This window comes from Anas platyrhynchos, chromosome 12, assembly GCF_047663525.1.
Source record: "Anas platyrhynchos isolate ZD024472 breed Pekin duck chromosome 12, IASCAAS_PekinDuck_T2T, whole genome shotgun sequence".
Lineage (NCBI taxonomy): Eukaryota > Metazoa > Chordata > Aves > Anseriformes > Anatidae > Anas > Anas platyrhynchos.
The window spans coordinates 19,720,818-19,743,452 of NC_092598.1; the positions used below are offsets into that span (position 1 = coordinate 19,720,818).

Genomic DNA, 22,635 nt, shown 5'->3' on the forward strand with positions numbered 1-22,635 from the left:
GCGCGGGGAGCTGCGAAGCCCGTCCGGCTGCAAAGCCCCGTCCTGCACCATGAGGCCGGCGGGCACGAAACCTCCGCGGCGGCAGCAGGGAGGGAACGAGGCCGCGGAGAGGCCGCGCGGAGGCCGTGGCGACGGAGGCGGGGCCGGGCCGGGGCCCTCCCGCCGGGGGCGGGCCGCGGGGCCGGGCCGGGCGCGGGCGCGGCGGGGGCCGCCCGGGTGGGCGGGGGGCGGGCCGGGCCGGGCCGTGCCGCGGCTCCGCCGTGCGGGGGCAGAGCCGGGGCCGGCCGGGTGCGGGAGAGGAGCCGGGGCCCCGCCGCCCGGTCGGAGCGCGCCGGGAGCCCCGAGGAGGAGCGGCCGCGGCGCGGTGATGGGGCTCGGAGGGGAGCCCGGCGCCGCCTCCTCGCTTCTGGGCAGCGGGAGCCCCTCTTCGGCGCAGGGCAGCTGAGCCCCTCTCGCCGCCGAGCACGGGACGAGGTGTGACCGCTCGGTTCCCAGGATCGCCGCCTCCAGCCCCGAGCGAGCCTCGGTCGCCGGCCGCGGATTTTCCGTCTGGTCCCCCCCGTCCGGGCGGAGGCTGCCCGGGAGGCTCGTCGGGGAGCCGGGAGCCTGGAGCCGGGCCGCGGCGTGCGATGGATTGAGGCGTGCCCGGCTGCGCCCCGAGCCTGGCCCCTCGATGCGATGGGCAAGCGGGGGCTCCTCGGCACCCTCTGTTACCTGATGGTCAACGCGCCCCTGCTCTTCGGCGTGACCGGTGAGTGGGGGGCTCCCGGGGCCGGCATCGGCGGGGAGCCGGGGCGGGAGGGCGGCGGGGGCGGCGGGCAGCAGTGCCTCCGGCCGGGGGCTTCCCCGGAGGACGGGAGGGGAGAGGGGGTGGGAAGGGAGTCCAGGCCCCCGTCAAACCTCTCCTGCCCGCTGGAGCCGCGGCACCGGCTTGTCACGGTGCAGGGTGCCCGGGCCGCCCGAAAGCGCTCAGCCCCTGGGCTCCGCAGCTCCCACTCGCCGAAGAAGTCTGGTGTTGGCTTTGAACCTCCCGTTAACCAGCCCTTGTCCTTCTGTCTTCCCCTCCCAGGTACCTTTACCGAAGTTCCCAAAGATGTGACTGTTAGGGAGGGAGATGATATTGAGATGCCTTGTGCTTTCCGAGCCAGCGGATCCACCTCGTACTCCTTGGAAATCCAGTGGTGGTACCTTAAAGAACCAGCCAGAGAACTTGCACACGAATTAGCCATCAGCGTCCCCGGCAGCAGGAGCAAGGTAACGCGGTGCTGTGTAGACGTGTCCGTGCAGTGTGTGCACAGGGTGGTCAGGATGGACCCTGCGGTCCCAGAGAGGACAGTGGGTACTGGCAAGCAGGTGGAAGCACTGGGACAGGGAGGTCGGGGCATGTGCCGGGGGGCTTCACCCCAGGAAAAAAATAATATTAAAAATAGTGCTTTAAGGATCGTAAATAGAAAATGCTAAATGTCCTGACACAAAATCAGCAACGAAGACTCGAGAGAGACAGTCAAAAGTAGCTGTAGTATGAAATGGGAACGAGGAAAAGAAAGTGCTGCTGTGAGCTCTGCTGGGAATCGCCATGAGAGGTGGGAGAGCCTCTGTCTGCACCCTGATAGAGCAGATAAAGGCATGAGAGAAACACCTCTCTGCCTTCGGATGTTACATACATCGCAGTCTGAATATGCAAACGCACACGGTTTCTTGGGCTCTCATATGCACCTGTGTCTGTACCTGGAGCTTGGCAAGATGCTTCCACGCAGTTGGGTGAAGAAATTAAAATGCACGGAGTTCAATCTCGCGTGTTCTCTCCCCTAGCAAGCCGTCTGGCTGGAGGGCAGGCTCTGCTGCGAGGCACTCGGCACTCAGCTGCCTTTCCCCAGGTGGTGCTGCAGCCCCCAGCCCCGCTGCGGCAATTTGGGGTGCCGACCCTGTAGCACGGGGCACGGCCCCCCCAGCCCCACAGCAGCCGCCCGCACCAGCTGCCCTCAGCCCTCCGCTCGTTTTTCTGCAGCGCTCGGATAGCGCCACAGAGCAGAGCGTACCGCTGAGCTAATGCGGTGCCGCCTGGCTGGGGAAAGTGTAAGTCGCTTGTCAGGAGGGGAAATTAATCGCTCGGATTTAAACGTCTTCTTTAACCTCCTGTAAACGCCGTGAGTTGCGTTCACAACAGACGATGACGGGCTGAGCCTGCGGGATGCCGGCCGGCTCCCAGGGAGGCGCATCCCGGGGCTCCGAGGCGCCGCTCGGTGCCGGGGGGCGGCGCGGCTGCAAGGGGCGATCCTCGGGGGCTGTCGGGGCCGTCCCCCGGGCTGTGGGCAGAGGGGCGTCTCGGGGGTGCGCTGCCGGAGCTGCCTCTCATCCTTGTCCTTTCCGTTCCCGCAGGTGGCAAACAAGGACGCGACGAAAATCAGCGTAAGTGCGGCCGGGGCGGGGGGGCGCGCACCCCTCCCGTGCACGTCGGGTTCCCCCCCCCTCCTCCTCCTTCACCGGGAGCTCCTCGCACGGCCGGAGCGGGGGGCAGGGGGAGGTTGACCGGGCTCCTCGAGCACCCCTCGGGGGGGCTCCAGCCCGAGGGGCCGGGTGCTGAGCGGCGTCGGGGCACTCTCTTGCAGACGGTGCGCGTCCAGGGCAACGACATCTCGCACCGGCTGCGGCTGTCGGGCGTGCGGCGGCAGGACGAGGGCGTCTACGAGTGCCGCGTGGCGGACTACAGCGCCGACGAGACGCAGGAGCACAAGGCCCAGGCGCTGCTGCGCGTCCTGGCCCGCTTCGCCCCCCCCGACGTGCAGGCGGCCGAGGCGGTGTCGCACATCCAGAGCGGGGCGGCCCCGCGCCGACACGGCCCCGCCGCCAGGGCCACGCCGCCGCCCGGGCCCGGGCCCGGCAAGCGCCCGCCGCCGCCCCCGCCGCCCCCCCCGGCCGACGGGGGGCCCTCCGCCGCCAGCACCGCCGCCACGGCCTCCTCGTCGGCCTCGCCGCCGCCCGGGCAGGCAGCCATCCTCCGGCAGCAGCACGGGTCAGGTAGGGCGCGGCGGGGCCGGGGGGGGGGAGAGCGGAGCGGGCGTGAAACGGCCCCCGAGGGCGGGGCGCGGGGGGGGGCGCAGCCCGGAAAGGCTTCGGGGCGGCTGCAGCGCGCTGCTGCTGCCCGGCTGCGGCCCGGTGCCACGGTGCCGTGCTGGGGGTGCGGGACAGAGCTGGAAAGCTCCGTTTACGCTGCTGACGGCAAGGCGTGGGACGAGGAATGCGGGCTGAAAGCTGCGCTGCACAGGTACTGCCTGCAGCCTGCTGCTGCTGCTGCCGAGGCGGAGCTCGTCGCCACTCCCGTCGAACAAACGCCCTGTGCGAGATGGGCAGCGGGCACACGGCACCGGCTGTGCAGGGAAAGCCCCGAGCTCCCCTCGCTGCTTGGTCTCTTCTGACACAAATTCATAATCCTCAGGCAGGAATATTCACGCTTCTTCCTGGCACCTCTTCACAGACGGAGCAAATGTTTGCAGGTTTTTGCTCACAATAAAGGAAAACTATCACTCGTGGTCTGCTGTGACCTGCTGGTGCTTTAGAGGTGCAGCGTTTTCTCTGGTTATGACCCTTTGTTGTTTGTGAAGAATTTGGTTTGTTTCTCAGGTAGAAGTTTATGTGAAAATTAAGTTTTACTGTCTGTTAAGACTGTAAGTTACGTATTCACTGGTAACTAGTGCAAGGCAGAGTGATAATTCCGGAGGTGTAGTTACGGGTGCCTGGGGCACATTAAAAAGTTCTGGTTGCTTTTGCTGAATTCAGTGACCACAACAAATGAACCCAACGCCACAATACATCTGTTCTTTCCTATTGGAAAGACCAGCTGTCTCCCTCAGAGCCCAGGGCTGGTGACTGTTTTTGTGTTTCTTCGTTCGTCTCTCCGATAGTGAGTATTCTTGCAGTGTTTTCCATGCGAATGACAGAAGTTTCATTTAGGATTTGCAGTACCGTGCACCCTGCCTGCTGCACCCAGAGCTTACATGGTGCATACAAACTAAAAACGGGCTGATGGAAGCTCTGGGCTCAGCTCCATCTCAACAGATGGATGTGAGCGTGTGCCGCCAGGACAGCGTGTCACATATGTCTGTTAGGGCAGGACCCCTGCCCAGAGCATCTAAACTGCTGTCTGTCCTGTTTTTTTACATGTCTGTGCTTTGGGGATGTGGTACGGCTGCATCATTTCTAGGCTTTATTACATATTGAAAATAAAATACAAGCATTGTGGCCAGCACTGGAGATAATGAAGTGACAATAATCACTGAAAAAGGTGGTGAAATTCAGGAGGGTGTTTTGTGGGGATCTCCAGATGGAGAGTGATGCAAAGAGGGCTGCAGCATGGCTAAAACAAAGCCTCCTGCTGTGACACCTCTTAGTGCTCGCTGGCAGCTGCCAACACTGCCACGCTGTGGCGGCTTCCCTTCAGGGACAGCACTGAGGGTGGCGTAGGGAGCACACGACTCTTGTTGATGTTATTTAATTTAGTAAGCTATAAACCAGCAACTGCCATTGTCTCTGTACAAGGGAGGCAACTCCTTTTGTATTTTTGCTACGGTCCTCTGTGAAAATAACATCTTTTTGCACTGAATCAAGAAACCCAAATGACAGGCTTCTGCTTTGGCTTCCTGTAATTTCTGTGTTTGTGGCAGCTGCCTCTAAGTACTTGCAAATAAAGCATCAACCCCAGCATGGCTCAGGAGATTGACAACTGGAAGGCTTGACACTCCAATCTCCAGTTCGGGTGCCTTCTGGTCCAGAGCTCTCTGAGCCTTACTACCAGTGGATGTCTCCCTGGTCGCTTTGGTAAGCGGATTGCTGCTTGCTGCCCCCATCCCCGTTGTGTTTAGACAGGCTGGGCTGGGCACTTAGTTTGAAGCAGAGAGAGATGGCTTGGTATGGAGACAAGAAATGGATTTATCTACCCTAGATGAGAAGTGTTTCTACCTATCCAGAATAAATATGTACTAATGGATAAAATGCCAGTGTGGAAGTTGGTGTGATGAGGAACCACAAGGGTTTTGCCTGCTTTTGTGAGGAAACAGAAGACTTGGATCTCCAGCGCTGTCACTCTGATGGGATAAGTACTAAACTTTCTTCAAAATGTCTTAAAAAAAGCGGCATCATCATGCTTCAGAGTACCCATTTGTATGGTGAAGTGGAGTTCTTTAGAGCTGTTCTAAGTGGTAGTTAATTTTCTCCATAAAGAATTCTGTCTCTTTATAGGAAATATTTTGACTGTTTTTTTTTCTTTTTTTTTTTTCTGTTAACTGGAAGCCCTCTTTCAAGTCCTCCCCATCAAGGCAGTGTAGCAGCTGGCTTTCCACAGAGTAGGACCATAAGATCAAACCAGGTGTTTGCTCACATATGGTGTATGAGACTGCAGGACCTGGTCCTGTGTTGGTGTATGGCTTACAGACATGCATAGTGGCATGGTATGTATACCTCATTAGCATATTTTGAGCACAGGAGCACAGATGCGGATAAGTACTTGCACCAAATCTGTGTGCAACAATTGAATCATTTCATACAATTACTCTCAAACATATTTAGCATTTGTAAGTCTTCATTGTACAGGGGGGTATTTCCTCTGTGTAAAAGTAGAAATGGGCTCAAACAATGCGTTTGCTGTCAGTGATTAAGAAACACCCTCATGTAATAATACACTGGAGAGCTCTGCCTAAAAGCTGATGGCATGGCACTAGCTAGTATTTCCTTGATTAATTGTGATCTAATCCTATTTTCATTGCAATAGTTCAATATGCTCAGTGTAGCAAGATAGGGTCTGTATGTGCTGTATTTCAGTAAATGCGATTATAGATCAAATGCTGCTTTCAGATGTGCCTGCAGGGTTCTTGTTGACTTCAGCTGGAGTCCCAGTCATGCATGGACTGTGGAAAAATGTGATTCTTTACATCTTCTTGTTGAACTGAAACATGAATTTATTAGAATAACTGTGTCTGTCATTGAGATGCTTTAAAGAACACCGAGTCCCATCTGACAATCCAGGTCATAAATGGAAAATCCATAGTTTGGGAAAAGTAATCTGAAATCATATTTGGTAAAAAGTTGTGATCAGCATCACAGTGTGTAAGGGAATAGATCTGATGTGACAGACAAACTGCCCAGTGTGCCAGAAGTGTTAGCTGCTCAAATAGGACACTATCGGTAATGTTTAAACTACAGTCTGAAAACTCAGTGCTGTGATCTCATGAGATACAAAAACATTACAGCTCATCTGTCATTAAGGTAGACTAAAGTAGAAACTGAAAATACCTTATTTAGACTGCAAGGAGGTAAAGGTCTGCTGGTAAAGTCGTTGTTCTTAATACTGTTAGAGTTCTCCACGTGGCTCTAAAGAAGTGCTTAGCTTTCAAATTCAGTAATTGTGTGCAAATTGAATCTTTACTGTAGGAATAAAAACAGGGTGAGCAAGCAAAGGACCGCATATAGTGCTAGTGTTCTTGGTTTTTACAGGGTAAATGGGAGGAATAGGAGAGGGACTTCCTGTCCCAGGAAGTTCTTAGTCCAAATGAAGGAGAGGATGGACGCATGGCAGGAAGAACAATGAGCGAGTTTGTCAAGTGCGTGGTGGTTGTGAAACTAAACACAGAACGTTAATTCCAAATCTCCTAAATCCGAGTTTAGTGCCTTAGTCATGAGCCTAACCTTGTCATCTGATAGCAGAGGTAATAACCAGGATCTTTGCACTGACCTTCGGGGAGGCAGATTAGCTGTATTACGTGCTACCAAATGGTCTCCAAAATGAGTGCCTGTCTATTTGCTTTGGGGCAATTTTTAGTTTAACTTCTGAGCAGAATTGAGATCAGACATTGCAGCTTCCAAATTCCCTTTTATTTGTTTGATCTCTAGCCACAAAGCTCTGAAGTGAGAGCTTTAAATAAAATAAACAAAGACGGGAGTGTGAAACAAGAAACTGTGCTTCATTATGCTTAGAGTGCTCTAGGAAAGACAGAGAAACTCATGTGTTATGCAGAGATGAAGTGTTCACAGCAAGGAACAGAAGTCTTCACTTCATGCCTATCCTCCTTCCCGAAGCCCCTTTTATGTCTGATGCAGAAGGAAGTTTGCTTGTGGGCTGTATGGCCTGAGATGATAAAGCACCAGGTCCCAGTTCTGCAGTCCCTGTGCATGAGCAACTCCCAGTGATGCTTGGAAGAACAGTGCATGCACAAAGTCGAGCTGTGGCAGTCCACCTTGAGGCAGGAGACCATGCTGGGAGCATCACACCTCCACTGGGGACTGGGAAGCAGCTTTGCTGCTGGTGGTGGCTTTTATTTTTTGGTTGGTTTTGTTTTTGTTTTGAGTTTTAGAGATGGGAACGCAGTTTCTTGATTATGGTGAACTGTGGCTTGTTGGAGGCTGTGGTTGAGTTTGGATTAATTTCTCAGTGAGAGTTTGGGTCGAGGGCTCTTCTGGCTCTGTCAGAATTTGAGTGACTGTGCATGCCAGTCTGAGCAAGAGCCAGTACATCTCATTTGTCTTTGATAGATGAGCTTTTCACAAAATAGCAAGAAAGGGAAGTCTCTATTTTGTTGTACAGCTTAGGCTCCCATCTCTGTAATGTCTGGATCTCCTTCACTCCCCCCATACTTATTATGAGACCATACACAAGCTCCCATACCATAGCTGTTTGTAGTTAAATGCAACCTGGGTCGCATCACATTTTCCTTTACATTAAATAAAGTAGCAAAACACAGAGGCCAGAACTGAATTATCAGGCTGACCTCCTAAATGTCACTGGATAATAAACACACAAAAAGAATTCTCATTAAATACACATCACTAGCACTTCGATATCAAGGCAAATTAGACTCCTTTGGGGACAAGTGAGGTCAAATATCTTCTTTTGTATGTGTGTAAATATGGATTAATTCTTGAACTGGACAAAAGCACGAACTGCAGTAGTGTGTCACCTCAATACCTAGGGCAGAAACAAGCTGTGCTAGGGTGTTTCTGTACTGCAGAAATGCAGTTTGAGTAACCTCCTTTGAGTGATTCTAGCTTGTTTCTTGGAGGACAAGACAGACAAAACTGTACCAACCTATTCTATGAAAGCCTGTGTAGTGTCCTTGAAGAAATTTGATTATTAGTTGAACTTCTTTAATATCCTCCAGTTACAGATGAGAGAATACTAAAAACAAACAAACTGAAGCAACCAAAGGAGTGTTGCAAGTTGCTGTAATTGACGTAGTAGCTGTTTATAAAATTGTTTTAGACTTTGGTATGATATTTCTCATTTGTGAGTGAGTAATAGAAATTTGTGTGACGAAGGCTGAGTGCAACCATGTGTCTTTTTGCATGAACGGACAACATGTAGGACAAGAATATACATGTACCATGGTTGGTGGGCTTTTTTTGGGGGTACAGTTTTCTGATAGGTTGCAAAATGGAGCCTGAGTTTGAAGTACAAGCTAACAGTCTGTATAATATGCAAGGGAGGCAGAGAATTGTTACGTCTTCACCACCTCTGATGGAGCTTTACTGATGTATGATCTAACACTTGAACTGTGTTGTGGATTATATGATTTCCATATATTTTAAGTGGCATGCCTAGCAGTCATAGCACTGAGGAACATCGAGGCAATCACAGTGGGACTGGTTTTGAGAAGGATCATAGTGGTCTGTAGTTGAAAAGCAAACATAAAGCAGGAGCTGCCAGGGAATGAACCTCAGGGCAATCCTGTGAAGACGGTGCTTCCACCTGACAAGGCCGTACTGGTAATAAGAGGGGTTTCTTCAGGGTTTTGACTTAGCATTGCTAAAGCAGTGAGAATGCTGGCAGGTTTGCTATGGCTGTTTATTACGTGTATTATTTTTTTTTTAAATTAGATAATGGCAGAGCAATGCCATAAGTCAATAATAAACAGTTCAAATAGGTTTGCATTGGAAAAAATGGGGTTGTCAGTGGAATGGTATTATTTGTCACAGCGGCAGTTAACAACCAACTATTTTATACTGCTAGGCTGTTATCAGTTGGGAGGCAATTTTATTAGCTGGAAAGTGGCAGTTTGGCAGAGCAGCAACTGTGCTCTGTGGAGAAGTCAGCATGAGGGCAGCTGGCAGGTCGCTGTGCCCCGGCTGGAGAGCGGCACTGTGCTAGCGGAGCTTGCGTAGGATGCCCAGAGCTGCTGGGGTGTCTGGTCTTACCCTGCGTTTGTACAGCTGTGGCTAGGAAACAGAGCATCCTTCTGGTGCTTGCTAGGAGCAGCAGCTAGCTTCGACACAAGGCAGAGCACAGTCAGTAATTCCTCTGATAGCCATCCTGATCTGTGTCTGTTGTGTTATTGGCTGCTGGTCACGTGTAAAATTCACCCCTTATTTGTACTACTGTGTGCATTTTAAGAGCAACTTCTAATTTGAATCCCTCTTATGCTGAGGACCTGTAGATTTTACATACAGGAGGGCACTGAGGAATATTCTGTGTCCACAGTTATTCCAGGTAACCCTCTGCTGCCTTAGGCTGTAAAGGTTTGCCTCCCTTAGGTCTAGGGCACAGCAATGTCTTCATTCAGCTAAGATGTAGAAAGCAGCAGTCAGTGGAAAGGTTTGGAGGGTCTTTGTGGGTTGTACACAACATGTCCATGTTCGTTTATAGCAAAAAGGTGATCCCTTCCTGAAACAAATTACAGGCTCTGCTTTTTTCAGGTACTCTCAATCCAGCATTTTTCCTTGTATCATCATGTTTTCTGCTAATGTACTTAGCTCTTTTCTTTAAGTATGGATAAGATGAGGTTATTTTTTGGAGGAAAAAAAAAAACACAAAAACTTAGATAATCTGCACTTCTATCAGTTTAGCTTTAGTAATTCTGATTGGAATAGTAATCACAGCTACACTGGCAGCTTGCTCCTAATCATAATCAGATCAAAAATACTCTAAAAGACAATGAAGTGAGAACTGATGTGTCTGGTTCTTTACTTCTGGGTTGCAAATGTTTACAACATGTATCACATCTGCAGAATGTGAAATCGATGTTTCCATCTAGTGTGATTTTTATTGCAAGTTTTTTCTTAAGTGTTGACTTCTGGAACTCTGACCACATTGCTATCCAGCTTACATGTTTTTTGTGACTTGGCTTTTTAGTTCTCCTGCTTATAATGAAAAAATTGAGAATATGGCCCAGGCTCAGTTCAGAGCTCAGTAGCTGAAACCCTAATCCCAGCATTTTTAATCTCCCTCATGATGTGAGTTACTCGAGCTGTTGGTTTTGCTATTTGTGCACATCAGTATGCTGTGGAATTGCTCACAAAGTAGTACTGAAGAAGGATGTGCAGGGCTGGATGCTCATTTACCACCTAAACTACCACTAATGTAGTTATTTATTTTTCTGTACATTTTAGCTCAAAATTCATTTTTCACCAAATCATATTACAAAAAATTGTGTATCTCTCATTATTCAAGTGTCAAACAGTAAATTAATGGTGCTTGATTTTGTTAAGTTAGTTTTAGATCATAGAGTTGCAGAAAATTCCAGAGTGAAATAAATTCACAGTTGCATGTTTCTGGTCTCTACCATCAGGTATGTGGAGTCTTTACTTCCCGCCGAGCAGAGGTCATCTCACAGATAACAAAGCAGAAATGTTTATGGGAAGGTGCTACAAACGAGAGACCAGCTGCAGTAGAGACTGGCTTATTTAGATTCAGACCAGTATACCATATTTAGGCTGCATAATCCATATGGAATGAAGACTTCTTAAGTATTCAGGACACGTTGCTCTTCTACTCTGATGCTGTGCATAGCAGCGTTTCCTTTTGGAGCTCATTATAAGTCAGTGCCGGTGTTTTCCTGAAGCTTTTCCTTAGTTTCTCCAAGAGCAGGTACTAGGAGTGGTCGGGCGGTTCATTTGGCTGGCTCCACGTGAGCCAGCTCAGCGGCTGCTCCATCAGTGCTCGGGACACCACCTTAGCTCAATAGGCCAGTTTCATGATGGGATTGAGGCTTTCAGTAAGACTGACTGCTCTGGCTGTCTTTGTCTGCCACAGAAGGGAAGACTGCTCCCCATGTTCCACGTCCTTACTTGTAACTTTAATGGGAGATGAGTTTTTACCAGACTGTTGTAAGAGAAATGTCGTGTTTTCCTGGCAACCTGAAAAGTGTAAGAACTTTTGATAAAGGTAGAAGTATTTCTTGCTCTCTGCTTGGTATGCATTTCCACACATTCATCAAATCAAATCCACTGCTGTAACTATACCCCCCTTTCTGTTTGTTAGTGGCCTTAATGAGGTTTGGTTGAAATGAGCTCTAATGTGATCAGAAATCCACTTCAATAATTACAGCTGCCTTAACAGAGACAAGCCCAACTCCTGTACCGGCTCCTGCCTCCCTCCTATCCCATGGGCGCTCAGGCAGACTGATTTCCAGCAAAACACTGCAGTACTTCAGCAAATCAAAACTGCAGAAGGAATCTTTCTCTCTGCTACACTTTGTATCAGAAGCAAACTTTTCTATCTGCATCATTTCCTTGCATGACTACACACTCCTCTCCTCACAATCTGATTTTTTTTTTATTTTCTCACCTGTCCATAACTGTATGATGTATGTGACCTAGTTTTCACAGAATGCGTTAAAGCAGGGACTTCAGGGTATTCAAGAGGGCTTAAGCATGTCAGTAGACGTGTTCAGGGAGCTGGGAGATGCTGTTTCACAAGGAAACAAGATTCCCCTGGTCTCCTTAGCAGTGCTGTCATGCCTCTCAAAATGCTGTAATTTCCATGCCTTTCCTGCTACCTGTGCTGTAGATTACCACTGAAGCACCAAAGTCCTGTCCTAGATGGGCTTTTTCAGATGTGACATAAAGAACAATCAAAATTTAAGAACCAGGATGCTACATAGAATTGTATTTATTCCTTAAAGAAAGATGCTTATTTTTCTGCCTGTACTGGAAATGGGCGTTGTGCTGCCCTTTGTGCAGTCTCTGTGGAATTATCCAGCCTGTTGTATGTTACTGCCACCTTCATTCACAGGAGTTCGGTCCAGCACATACACAGATACAGGTATGGGCAAACATCAGATCATTTCAGGAGGACTGCACACTCCAAATGAAAATACAAATCTTATTTGAAATATTAAAACCTGTTGGCTTTCCAAAGCTAGGCTTAGCTTTCAGTTACCCTTGCTAGAGGGTATTTTGGCAATTAATTTCTAAGTAGAGGCCTGAACATTGTACTGGATTTCTTAAAAGGGAAGGCAAACAAAAAGTGTAACTGAAAAGATCTAAAACAATGACAAAATTGTACAATACTACTCGTGTCTTCTGGCTAGTAAAACTGGTTTCTGTTTTCTGAAGATTTTGAGGCTATAGTAATAGTCTCACCCTGGTGATCTACAAGTCTTGATGAAGGAGGAGAGCAGGACCGCTAGTATTTACCTGCATCGTTTCATGGAAGTCAGCACATATTTATGTCTATGCAGTGTTTTTGTTTGTTTGTTTGTTTTTTGTTTTTTTTAAGATGAGTTATGGAAAGCTGTTCCAAAATTCAGCCAATCATAAACAAAAATGTGTAGGGGGTAGGAAACTAATTTTATCATTATGCCCTCTAAGCAGGTTCAGTGGTGAGCACATCCCATCTCATGCAGTTGCCTATAAATATTCAGGAGGTCACCACTGCCAGAATTAGCAGCATCAGGAGGTGCCTAGAGTTTGTCTGGGAGCATGTGCTGAAGTTAGCACGGGCTCTGGATGCACTTCTGCATGCATTGGAGGAGCAGCCCTTGGTGAGCAATAGGAAGGCAAGTTCCGCAGTGTGCGTTAAAAAACACAAAAAACGTAGCATGAGTTGTGCTGCAGGTATCTCAGAGCAGAAGGCCATATGCAGCTTGCAAGATGCAGTTTCAAACTGTGGAGTAATTCTGATGTGGTGTAGCTATTATCTCTGCAGTTCAGTAAGTGTATAGTGACTTTAGTAATGGTGTCTTTTTAATTAAAAACTTCTAAGAAGCTCTTAGATCTGAAGTTTGGTGAAGTGCTCCAAATTTATGTCAGTGAGAGAATTTGTTTTATATAAGAGGTAATTTGCCTGTAATGATCCGTGACCAATAACCCATACAAAACCTTATTTTTTCCCGAGATACAATAGTAGGAGTAGTTTCTCCAAGAATATCTCTCGCACAGTCTAAAGTTTCTGGACTGAGAGAATAAATCAATCTGTATGGTCAGTTTGGTCGCTGACCTCTTAATGAAATGCCAGGTTTGAGAGTTTTTATTGAACATTAGTCTGTAAGGAAATAGGCTGAGGCTCACAGTGTCACTGCATAAAAGCCAGTACAGAGAAATGGGTTAGTGATGCTGCCAGGTGGGGGTCTCAGTTCCATCTGAAAGACATAGTCAAATTTTAGGCATTACATCGTTGTTCAAGGAAAATAAACTATTGGGATCTTTTGGCTTTTTACTACAACTGTCCCAGCATCTTGCTACCATCACAGAGAGGAACACCAAGTGACTGTTCATATTCCTTCTAGGAAGAAGAATAGGAAATGGCTGGAAACTGTGTTTTGGCCATTGGTTAAATATAGCTGGTAGAATAATCATCCCATTTTTAACATGTGTCACAAGTCAGTTGGTTAATTAATGGTTGTTTTCAATTGGATGAACTGCTTTAAGTCCAAGTTTGATGAATGCTCGCACAAAACAAATTATTAAATAGAAAACTACAGTAAAACATTATTATGTTGTAAATCCAGAAGAAGGATGAGTGATGCCAAAGAGCAATTCACCATACACGAACAGAACAATTTGTTATTGTTCTACTTAGTGCTAGACTCTCACTTTAAGCCATGTGCATATAAATAATTTAACAACAAAAATGTAAATCTGTGTAGTGGTGAGTAAGCTAACAGAAAAAAAAATCAAATGAATATTCAGAACATAAACGAAATAATTTCTTTTTAAGTGCTTGTACTTTCCAAGTAACTGTGTATTCCTGATTTAAAGTCTCTGGATAGTAGCGCTCTGTTCTCAAATCTGGGTCAGATCTCAGGTCCAGACCCTGGTGATCAAGACCACATTCTATTTATTTTCATCTGCAAATGTAGCAATGACAAGTTTTAAACTATTGCAGAAAAAGCAGAATTCAGGTAACTTAAGTCCAGCATGTTTATAAACAGTACTAGCTATAATGAAAATGGTTCAGGTTAACTAAGCAGGGAGAAATTAATAGACATTGTTTACCCTCGGCTTTTGTTAAGAGGGAAGAGAATTGTACTGTTGTGTGCATCTGCTTCTACTGCCTGAATGTATTAGAGCATACCAAATTGGTATGGGGAAAAAAAGAAGAAACTTGTATTTGGTGTTCAGTAAGAATAACTGCTTTAAAATAATTTTTAAAAATACATTTTACATTTATTTAACTACTAAGAGACTTTAGCAGACTTTGAACTGAATTCTGCTGCCACATTCAGAAGATGGAGAATGTAAGTTAAAAATAACAGCAATTTTTGCAAAGAGAAAATTAAAAAAATAGATTGCATTAATTCACAGTCCTGGATCGAGATCTAAACTGAACTGGTACATAAAGTTAGAGTCAGAATGATTTTGGGCAGCAGACACACAGTGATGTGACTAATACTGCTTTCCATCCAAAATACAGGCAATCCTAACCTGGTGTTCTTGCAGCCCTTCAGCATGGTGGTGGTAAGAGCACTCGAGCTGCAAGAGCTCATTGCTCCGGGTCCAGTTCCTTACAGTGTTTCCAGGGGAATTCCCCCCTTACAGAAGTGCAACATTTCCTCCAACTGGATTTGTGATTGAAAGAGCAAGTTGAGCTTTGGCATGGAAAAATAGGTCCTTGTGACATTTAGGATTGGGCATAACAAATAGCCAAGGCCAGATCTTCGCTGCAGTGGTGGGCAGGTGTGGAAGTGGAAGAAATTCAGCACCTGCGAGTTGTGTGCAGCTGCCAGGAGCCTTGGCTGCTTGCGGTCCCTGGGCACAGCAGGGTGGCACATGGGGACCAACCTGGGCTGGCATTCTTGCAGCTGTGCCACGTCCCAGAAGCGAGAAAAGCCATCTGACAGCTTGGAAATGAGGATGTGGTGACTGCAAGTATGGGTCTGTTGTGTCAGTGACTGCAGTTTGTGAATAAGCAGTTTGTCTTCAGATATCATGTAGCGTGTCAGGCTTAAAGACAGCAGATGGGGGTTCTTCAGCCTTTCCAGTCAGCAAACCATTTTCTCTCTGTGCTGTAGGTAAATTTTAGGGTTTTATCCTTGCTAAAATTGTAGAATATTTGTAAATCAGATGTGTATTTTTGAGGAAAAAGAATGAAACTAAATGGTAGCCTCATTCATGTACCTATAAACAAATGCATGCTGTTTGGAGCCATATAGGTACCTTAAAGGAGGCTATAGGTACATTAAAGGAGGTCATAGGTACCTTAAAGGAGGCTGTAGCGAGGTGAAGGTTGGTCTATTCTCCCACATGCCTGGTGACAGGACGAGGGGGAATGGGCTAAAGTTGCACCGGGGAGGTTTAGGTTGGATGTTAGGAAGAACTTTACCGAGAGGATTGTGAGGCATTGGAACGGGCTGCCCAGGAAGTGGTGGAGTCACCATCCCTGGAGGTCTTTAAAAGACGTTTAGATGTAGAGCTTAGTGACATGGTTTAGTGGGGACTGTTAGTGTTAGGTCAGAGGATGGACTAGGTGATCTTGGAGGTCTCTTCCAATCTAGACAATTCTGTGATTCCGTGATATCCACGTGCAGCAGGGAACCAATGATCTGAACTGTGCTTGTGCTAGCGGATATGGCCGGTGAGGCTGAGTGTCCTTGGATCTGGCTCAATCCTGAGAGCTTAGAGCCCTCTCAGAAGACTGTGCTGACAGGCCCACACGCCATGCGAAACACCAGGCTGCAGTCAGTGGCATCAGGACAGTTCTTTGCCTTGGGAATGTGATAGTAGACGGCCAGTTTGTTGGGTCTGGTGTTCTGTGCTGGCAATAGGGTGACATCCTGAAGCAAAGGGAATTGCACAGAGGTGGTGTGCAAGGGTCAGCTGGGTCCATGAGGTTAGGTGGGCACCACCACACTTCAGCTGGGTGCTCTGCTCTCCATGTGCTTCTGAGACAGACGTTCTGCCTGCCAAAGCCCTTGAGCTGCGTGCAGCCTGTGGCAGGTCGGAAGCCTGAGATGAAGCATTTCAGTGTGGCATACATGAAGAGGTATTTAAAAAATAAAATATTGCAAAGACTCCTGATGTTTCTGAAGAGCCCAGAGATTTCCAAAGAGGTTTGTTACTCATTTCTCAGCTTCTGCTCTTCAACAGACATTTTGTTTACAGAAAGGGGAGATGTGAGAAGCGTTGGGAAAGCTCACACCCGTTCGTGGCAGCCTCAGTCACTGCAGCAGTGGTCAGAGTACTGCAAGGGTCTTCTGCCTTCACTCTCAGTGCAGCAGGGGACCTGCTTACCCTGCCCATGGGTCTCTGGGGGTGCAGCCTCTTTGCTCTCAGCTCTGTGGGGCTTGGGACTAGATCCTGGGGCGATGAAGGCAAATCCGAGTTTGTGAGCCCCAGCATTGCTGCCTCTGAGCAGCAAGGAAGTTTTGGGGCTGGTGACAGCCTGTCCCTTGTGCTGCCCAGGACTGTGAGTTTTTGTAGCTGTTGTACTCTTTCTGGTATGCTGCTCTTTGTCTTTTTTGAAAAAAAAAAAAAAAAATAACCTATTGCTGCTTTAATGACCTGAGTTTGATTGTGTTTGTTAATGGTTTTCAGCTTTAAGATGAACACAGAATTTTTCTTTTTAATAACCTGCTGTTGCTAAGTGGGCAGCCCTTTGCCACGTGTGTCTGCATGCAAGGATTTAATTAAAACCTTAATAACTAAATAATCTCCACATAGTCTAGGCGTCTATGAGATAGTGCACTATGGGGACATTTCTTGAGTTTCTCAGTTGTGCACAACATTACCATGAACTGTTTTTTGATATTGGATAATAATACTCTAGCTTTGCAGGTGAGGCATATATAGATTATGAGCCTGAACAGGGAGCCCCAGAGCAATGGTGTACTCAGGAACTTTTTGAGGTATTTCCTTTGATCATGGCACAGCTGAGAGACTTGCATCTCCTGGAGACCAAGACAAAAGTATTTGCATTAGGGTGCCTGAAGTGAATTTCCTAAATAGAAGTGGCCTCATTCCTTTTTCAAGGATACTGAACACTTTTTATTATTTTTTTTTTAACTTTAACGCTTTGAGAAGTGGTTCTGACAGTGGTTCTGGGTACTGTCAGTACATTGGGTGTTGATCACTTCTGCTGGCAGCACTGATGGAGCTCTGCCCAGCTGCCTCTGTGCATGACAGCTGCAGCTGAGGCTCTGGTCGGGCTCCTGCTTTCACACTCACTGGTGGAAATGTCCCGAGGCCACATCAGTCACAGGTGTGCAGCCCTGCCTGTTGTCATGTTACAGTGTCGGTGACGACGAGCGTGCTAGTGCCTGTTGCAGGTTTGGAAAGGTGTTGCTGGTTGGCACTTGGGGCCCAAGTGACTGCTTCTGTGGGCCAACCTGGGCTCTTTGGTGTGGGCTCAGCAGGGTTTGGGAGTGAAAGGTGGTGACCTCTGGTCCTGCTGCACTGCCGTGCCAGGATGGCAGAACTTCTCCATGGGAAGAGGCTGTTCTTGCCCCTTGGGGACCTATGTTAGAGATCAGGCAGCCCTGGTGCCTCACAGTGCCTCAGAGCTGTGCACCTCAACCCCGTGGCCTGCACAAGGGAGAGGGAGTAGGCCATGGCACACAGTAAATACCTCTCATTCTGCCACAGCTAACAATAATAATTTAAAATTAAAAAAATATATATATATGAGCAAGTACCTTACTTTAAGCAGCTGTGGGGCACGGACGGGAGCAATCTTGCCGTTCCGGTGAGATGACTGTAACAGATGTTTCACGTACCACCTCTGTTTTTCTATAGCTCCTGTGCACACTTTTAATTTAAAATCCTGCTCTTTCCTATAAAAGGTAAAGAAGATGTCAAGGTCCTGCTGTTCCCATTCCAAATGAAATGGGTTCATGTCCCGTTAATCAAGGAGTACAGCCACGGCATTTGTCAGTTCCCTTTAAAAGATGGGTGGCTGATACCTGTCATTTCTCAAGAAACTCTATACCAGATTAAGTTGTATTTATAGAAATCTCGATTGCTGGTGACTTGGCTGCAGCCAAGTTTAGGCATACCATTAGTGATCCATAATGAGATGACCTAAGTGGAGTTAGACTTGGGAGGGGGAAGTGAAAGCTATCTGAGTTGGATAGCTTGAGGATGCTGTTTTACTATTAAAATTAAGCTTCTGACCCCTGGCTCTGATGTGATAAAAATAAATCTTCCTGTATTTCTCTTCTGCGTTTAATCTTCTATATTGGAACAGAGGAGGAAAAAAAAAACCACCTCTTCCTCTCCCTTTTCTTTCTTTTCTAGGTACAGGACCTATTTATGCTACGGACCCACTCCTATATGTGTTCCTGTTAATACTGCATAAGCTTGTACATTTATTAGTAAACCACTGATGGACTACTTCCTCCACTACTCCTCAGCCAAACAAAAAGGAACCTATTTAAAAACAGGACAAATCCCTGGCAAAACAATACCTACAGTTTTAAGGATGGACAGAAAGAGACTGAAAGAAGCATGATAAATTCTACATGGGGGGAAAAACGTATTTTTGGGGATATCACAGAAAGTAAACCACATAAAATATTGCATCTAGTTTCCAGACTCTATGGTATAAAGCCCTGCTCTGTGCATGGCACCTATGATTTCTCTATTTTAATGTAATATTTTTTCTTTTCTGAACCTTTCCTCTGACTCTTCATTTTGCACGAACTGTTGAGCAGTTATCTTTATGACAATATGTAAAGATGTTGGGTCAAAACCCTTCCTAAGAAAGGAAATATTTTTAGTAGATTGTGTTTAGTTTTGGTTTTTTTTTTTGGATTTCCCTTTTTTTTTTTAATTAAATTATTTCTTTTGGAGACATTTTAATTAAAAAGGTACATCTTACCATAATTAATATTCACTGTCAATAATATTTATTTTTAAATGAAGATTGGAAACAAGGTAAGACATTTGTTTATAAAAACTGTATTGTATATTGCTGAATAACAGTTGAATAAAAAGATTTTGAAATAAAGTTTTTACAGATGTGTGTGACTTTCTCTGTGTCTTGAAGCTCTCCGAGGATTCCCTAACTCATCACAGGACAGAAAATTGAAAAAAATGATGTTTCACGGGCAAACTAAAATTGAAATCGGTTATGTAACACACATAACCATGTATCACCAAACCCCTTACCGGAATGTGTTGACAGCTGGTCGCAGAGCATAGCTACGTGTTCCTGTGCTGGTACCAGTTATCTCTGGGCAGTGAATGCAGGAGCTGGTTGGTGTAACAGCGTGAAGCTTCCAAGGTAAGCTTTTCTTCAAGCCTCTTTGAAAAAATATGCATTATCCTAGAACATTGCATTATTCTGACTTGGTTCCAGTATTTAAAATATATTCATATTTTTAAAGTTACATAATTGTCACTTGTTTTTTAGCAAGTGAGCTTTCCTCTAATAAAGCAAAGGGCTTCTCTACAGAGGTTCTGTTACTGTGTCTCTTCAAAAATGCGTGTTGTTTTTTGATATTTTTTTAATGAGGTAACAGGATGACTTGGCAAAGAAACACAACTTTCTTTACCTGAATTTAGTGAAGCACTTTGAAATTGCCTCTGTCTGACTGTGGTTCTTATCCTGTCATTTACGTAGCGTTTTAGAAAGGACCTTAATTGTGGAAGTGGTACAGCTACAGCACCAGCAGGACTCTGTCTGCAGAAGCTATGGAGCAAAAGCAGCTTGCCTAACCTCGTACCTGAGTCCTCTTCTAGAAGGAGGGTAGGAAAGGGTTTTCAGTTTCTCAGATGGTCAGAATTGGCTTTTTCTAGTACTGGCAGTCATAGCAAGGGATTTGTACTGCCTACATCTCCCTAGGTGTGAGAGCAAAACACGTCTGTGTTCCATGTATATTACTGCACTGTCATAATAGGAAGTCTTCTTGCACTGGGGCAAACTCACCATGGGGATCCAAAGGTGATAAAAAATTTTTATAATAATGTTCATCCTGTTAATGCCTGTTGTATCATTCGGATTGGGAAATAATCCATAATCATCTCACAAAAAGTAGAACTGCTCTTCAGAAGGACCTGGGGGAGATGGCTGTTGCAAGCCTGGAAGTGCATCAGTCTGAGACACTTAGGAGTGCTGCCCTTGTTTTTGTAAGTACAGGGGGAGGCGAGTCTTTTGTAATGTGAACAGAAAAGACAGGTGGAAAAAAAAGATCTGTGTGTCTGTCCCTGCCTACATTCATCCTGGCATTTAATTTATGTCTGGAAACTTGTTTAAGGATGACTACTGAATGCAGAGGTACGTGTGGAGCCCATGATGGCACAGGAGAGCCGATCTTTTGACTAATCATAAGCAATAGGAAACCTGCCTGGGTTTGAACTGTGCGTCCTGGTGGGCTCATCACCACTGCTGTTTCTTCTCAAGGGCAGTAAGTATTTTGCAGTGACTTCCAAGGGAGAGAGCTCAAACACGTTTTCCCACAAGAGGAAGAAACAAATATGTCTAAATTTATCTGAATAAATAGCTGAAGCTTGAAGCAGCAGAGCCTGTCTAGGAATAGTGATGTTTTTATTCAGCTTCAGCTGTACCTCAGCATGGTCCGTTAGTAAATAAATCATCTGCTTTGCTCTGGTACTTTCGTTTCATCACTTACAGAGTACATTATGTCTTGAATTGCATGCTGCATAGTTTGCAGAAAATACAGGAGGAAATGCATCATCTTGTGTTTGTCCTTCCCCTCATATTGTAGGCTGTTACCTGCATAGGTATGGGGCAGCACCTGGAAGTTTCGTGTGCAATAAAAGGAGGAGAGTTACCAAGGTCTTTTTGATTTTCATCGCATTAAAGGTGAAAAAGTACTAAATCTGCAACTAAGGATAATTTTTGGATTTTTTGAGATCACATTTGTGTGCTACTATCGGAATAACAATTCCTATATTCTAATTCTCCATAAAATGTCAGAACTACTAAACAATAACCTGAGCATCTGATGAAAGACCTCTCCTAATGAGAGCAAGAGGCTGCTTTTCCTTCCAGTGAAGAACTGCACACATGCAGAGATAACTCATTCCCAGCACACAGGATAACTTCAACAAAGGAGCAGATCGCAAAACTAACCTCTACCTTCACTTTATTTTTACCTTCAAAACCACACAGAACGGGTCCTCCTGATTTTTGGGTTTTGGTTTCCACATTTGGGCCAGCTTTATCCCACAGCACCCAGCCTGTGTTTGGCCCAGTATTTGTGTAGTGCAGGGGAAATAACTGGATAAAAGAGGAGGCTGCAGATTTTGGTACTGTATTTGGTCTGTGAAAAGCACTCAAAGGAATGAGAAACATTCTGATGGAAAAAAAAAAATAAAAAATTGTTGCCTTACTGCTTGTGAGTGCGTTAAGGACTTTTGCTAAAACATCTGTCCTTTGAGAGTGCTCTTTCTTCTGAAAAGGGCAACTGCCTCACTTCTGCTGATTATATTTGCAAAGGGCAAAGTGAGTTTTTGCTGTATCCTTAATGGACAGAGGCTAGTGGCAATTCTTGCTCTTTCATAAATCTCAGCATTCCTAGTGGTGTCTGCTGTCAGAATCGATTAGGAGTAAGTGCTTGGACTGCAGAGCCATGGAAAGGCGGTGTGTCTCCTGCAGTCCCACGCAGAGCCAGGAAAAAACTCCTCCAGAGCCAGCAGTAGGCTTGGGTGCTTCCCTGGGCATGGGGGAGACAGTCCCTGCTCCTTACACTCGGGGACAGCACAGTCAGTGGCTCCTCCCGCAAAGCCAGTAGCTGGCTGAGCTGGGAAGCATGAGTGATGGCAATTAGGGGCCAGAGCTGAGTCATCCGTAATACAATCGTAAGGATACACACATTTTTCCTGAGAGAAAATCAATAGAACTTTGCACTTTTCCTTGTAATATTTCCAGCCTGCACCATCAGCCATAGTCTGCTCACAGTTATACGGCTATAAATTTGCTGCAAGTTAATGGATTTCAACAGAAATGAATGGATTTACAATGGTGTAACAGATCTGATGCCAGAGCCATGCACATGTAAAAATACATGGAACAAAAGTAGCTTTTATTACCACACAGGTGACCTTCAACATACCAAGGCCTAGCCAAGTAAAAAGCAAAATCACCTGCCTAGTTCCTGGTACGTGCCTTTGCTGGCAGAAGACCCAAGGAAAATAAGGAAAGCATGCGGTCCTGAAAATAAGCTGTGGGTGGTAAGAAGGCCAGAGACCCCCTGGAGGGCAGATGGGTGGGTGAGCGGGTGCATGCTGCAATGGATAATGAAGACTGTCCAAATTGTCATTTTTCATTTCCTGCATAAAATATTTTGGAGCTTCATCTCACTCAGAATTAGTAAGTGTATAAATAATGTGCTTCCAAACTTGTGTGTCAAAACTAGGTTGGTTAATGTATGAGCTGCCTCTGTTGCGTTTGTTACTACACAGTAAATTTCATGCTTAGCCAGAGGCTGACGAAGTTCGTTTATTCATTATCCCCAAACTTCAGGCGGTTGT

At 46.4% G+C, this 22,635-nt stretch overlaps 1 protein-coding gene across 1 annotated transcript; it reads left to right on the forward strand.

Annotated features, from left to right (window-relative positions):
• Positions 1-503: 503 nt before the first annotated feature.
• On the forward strand, positions 504-19,147 carry VSTM2B (V-set and transmembrane domain containing 2B). Its single transcript, XM_027466984.3, has 5 exons — positions 504-751; positions 1,070-1,254; positions 2,380-2,409; positions 2,610-3,018; positions 18,436-19,147. The coding sequence occupies exons 1-5, from the start codon at positions 679-681 to the stop codon at positions 18,522-18,524; spliced, it is 786 nt and encodes a 261-aa protein (XP_027322785.1). The 5' UTR covers positions 504-678; the 3' UTR covers positions 18,525-19,147.
• The last annotated feature ends 3,488 nt before the right edge of the window (positions 19,148-22,635 follow it).

Bases quoted from the DNA above. Each gene is read 5' to 3' on its own strand.
- VSTM2B (XM_027466984.3), top strand. From the start codon at position 679: ATGGGCAAGCGGGGGCTCCTCGGCACCCTCTGTTACCTGATGGTCAAC. The intron at 2,410-2,609 runs GTAAGTGCGGCC...ACTCTCTTGCAG, and splicing joins AGGACGCGACGAAAATCAGC to ACGGTGCGCGTCCAGGGCAA. The intron at 3,019-18,435 runs GTAGGGCGCGGC...TTTCTTTTCTAG, and splicing joins CCGGCAGCAGCACGGGTCAG to GTACAGGACCTATTTATGCT.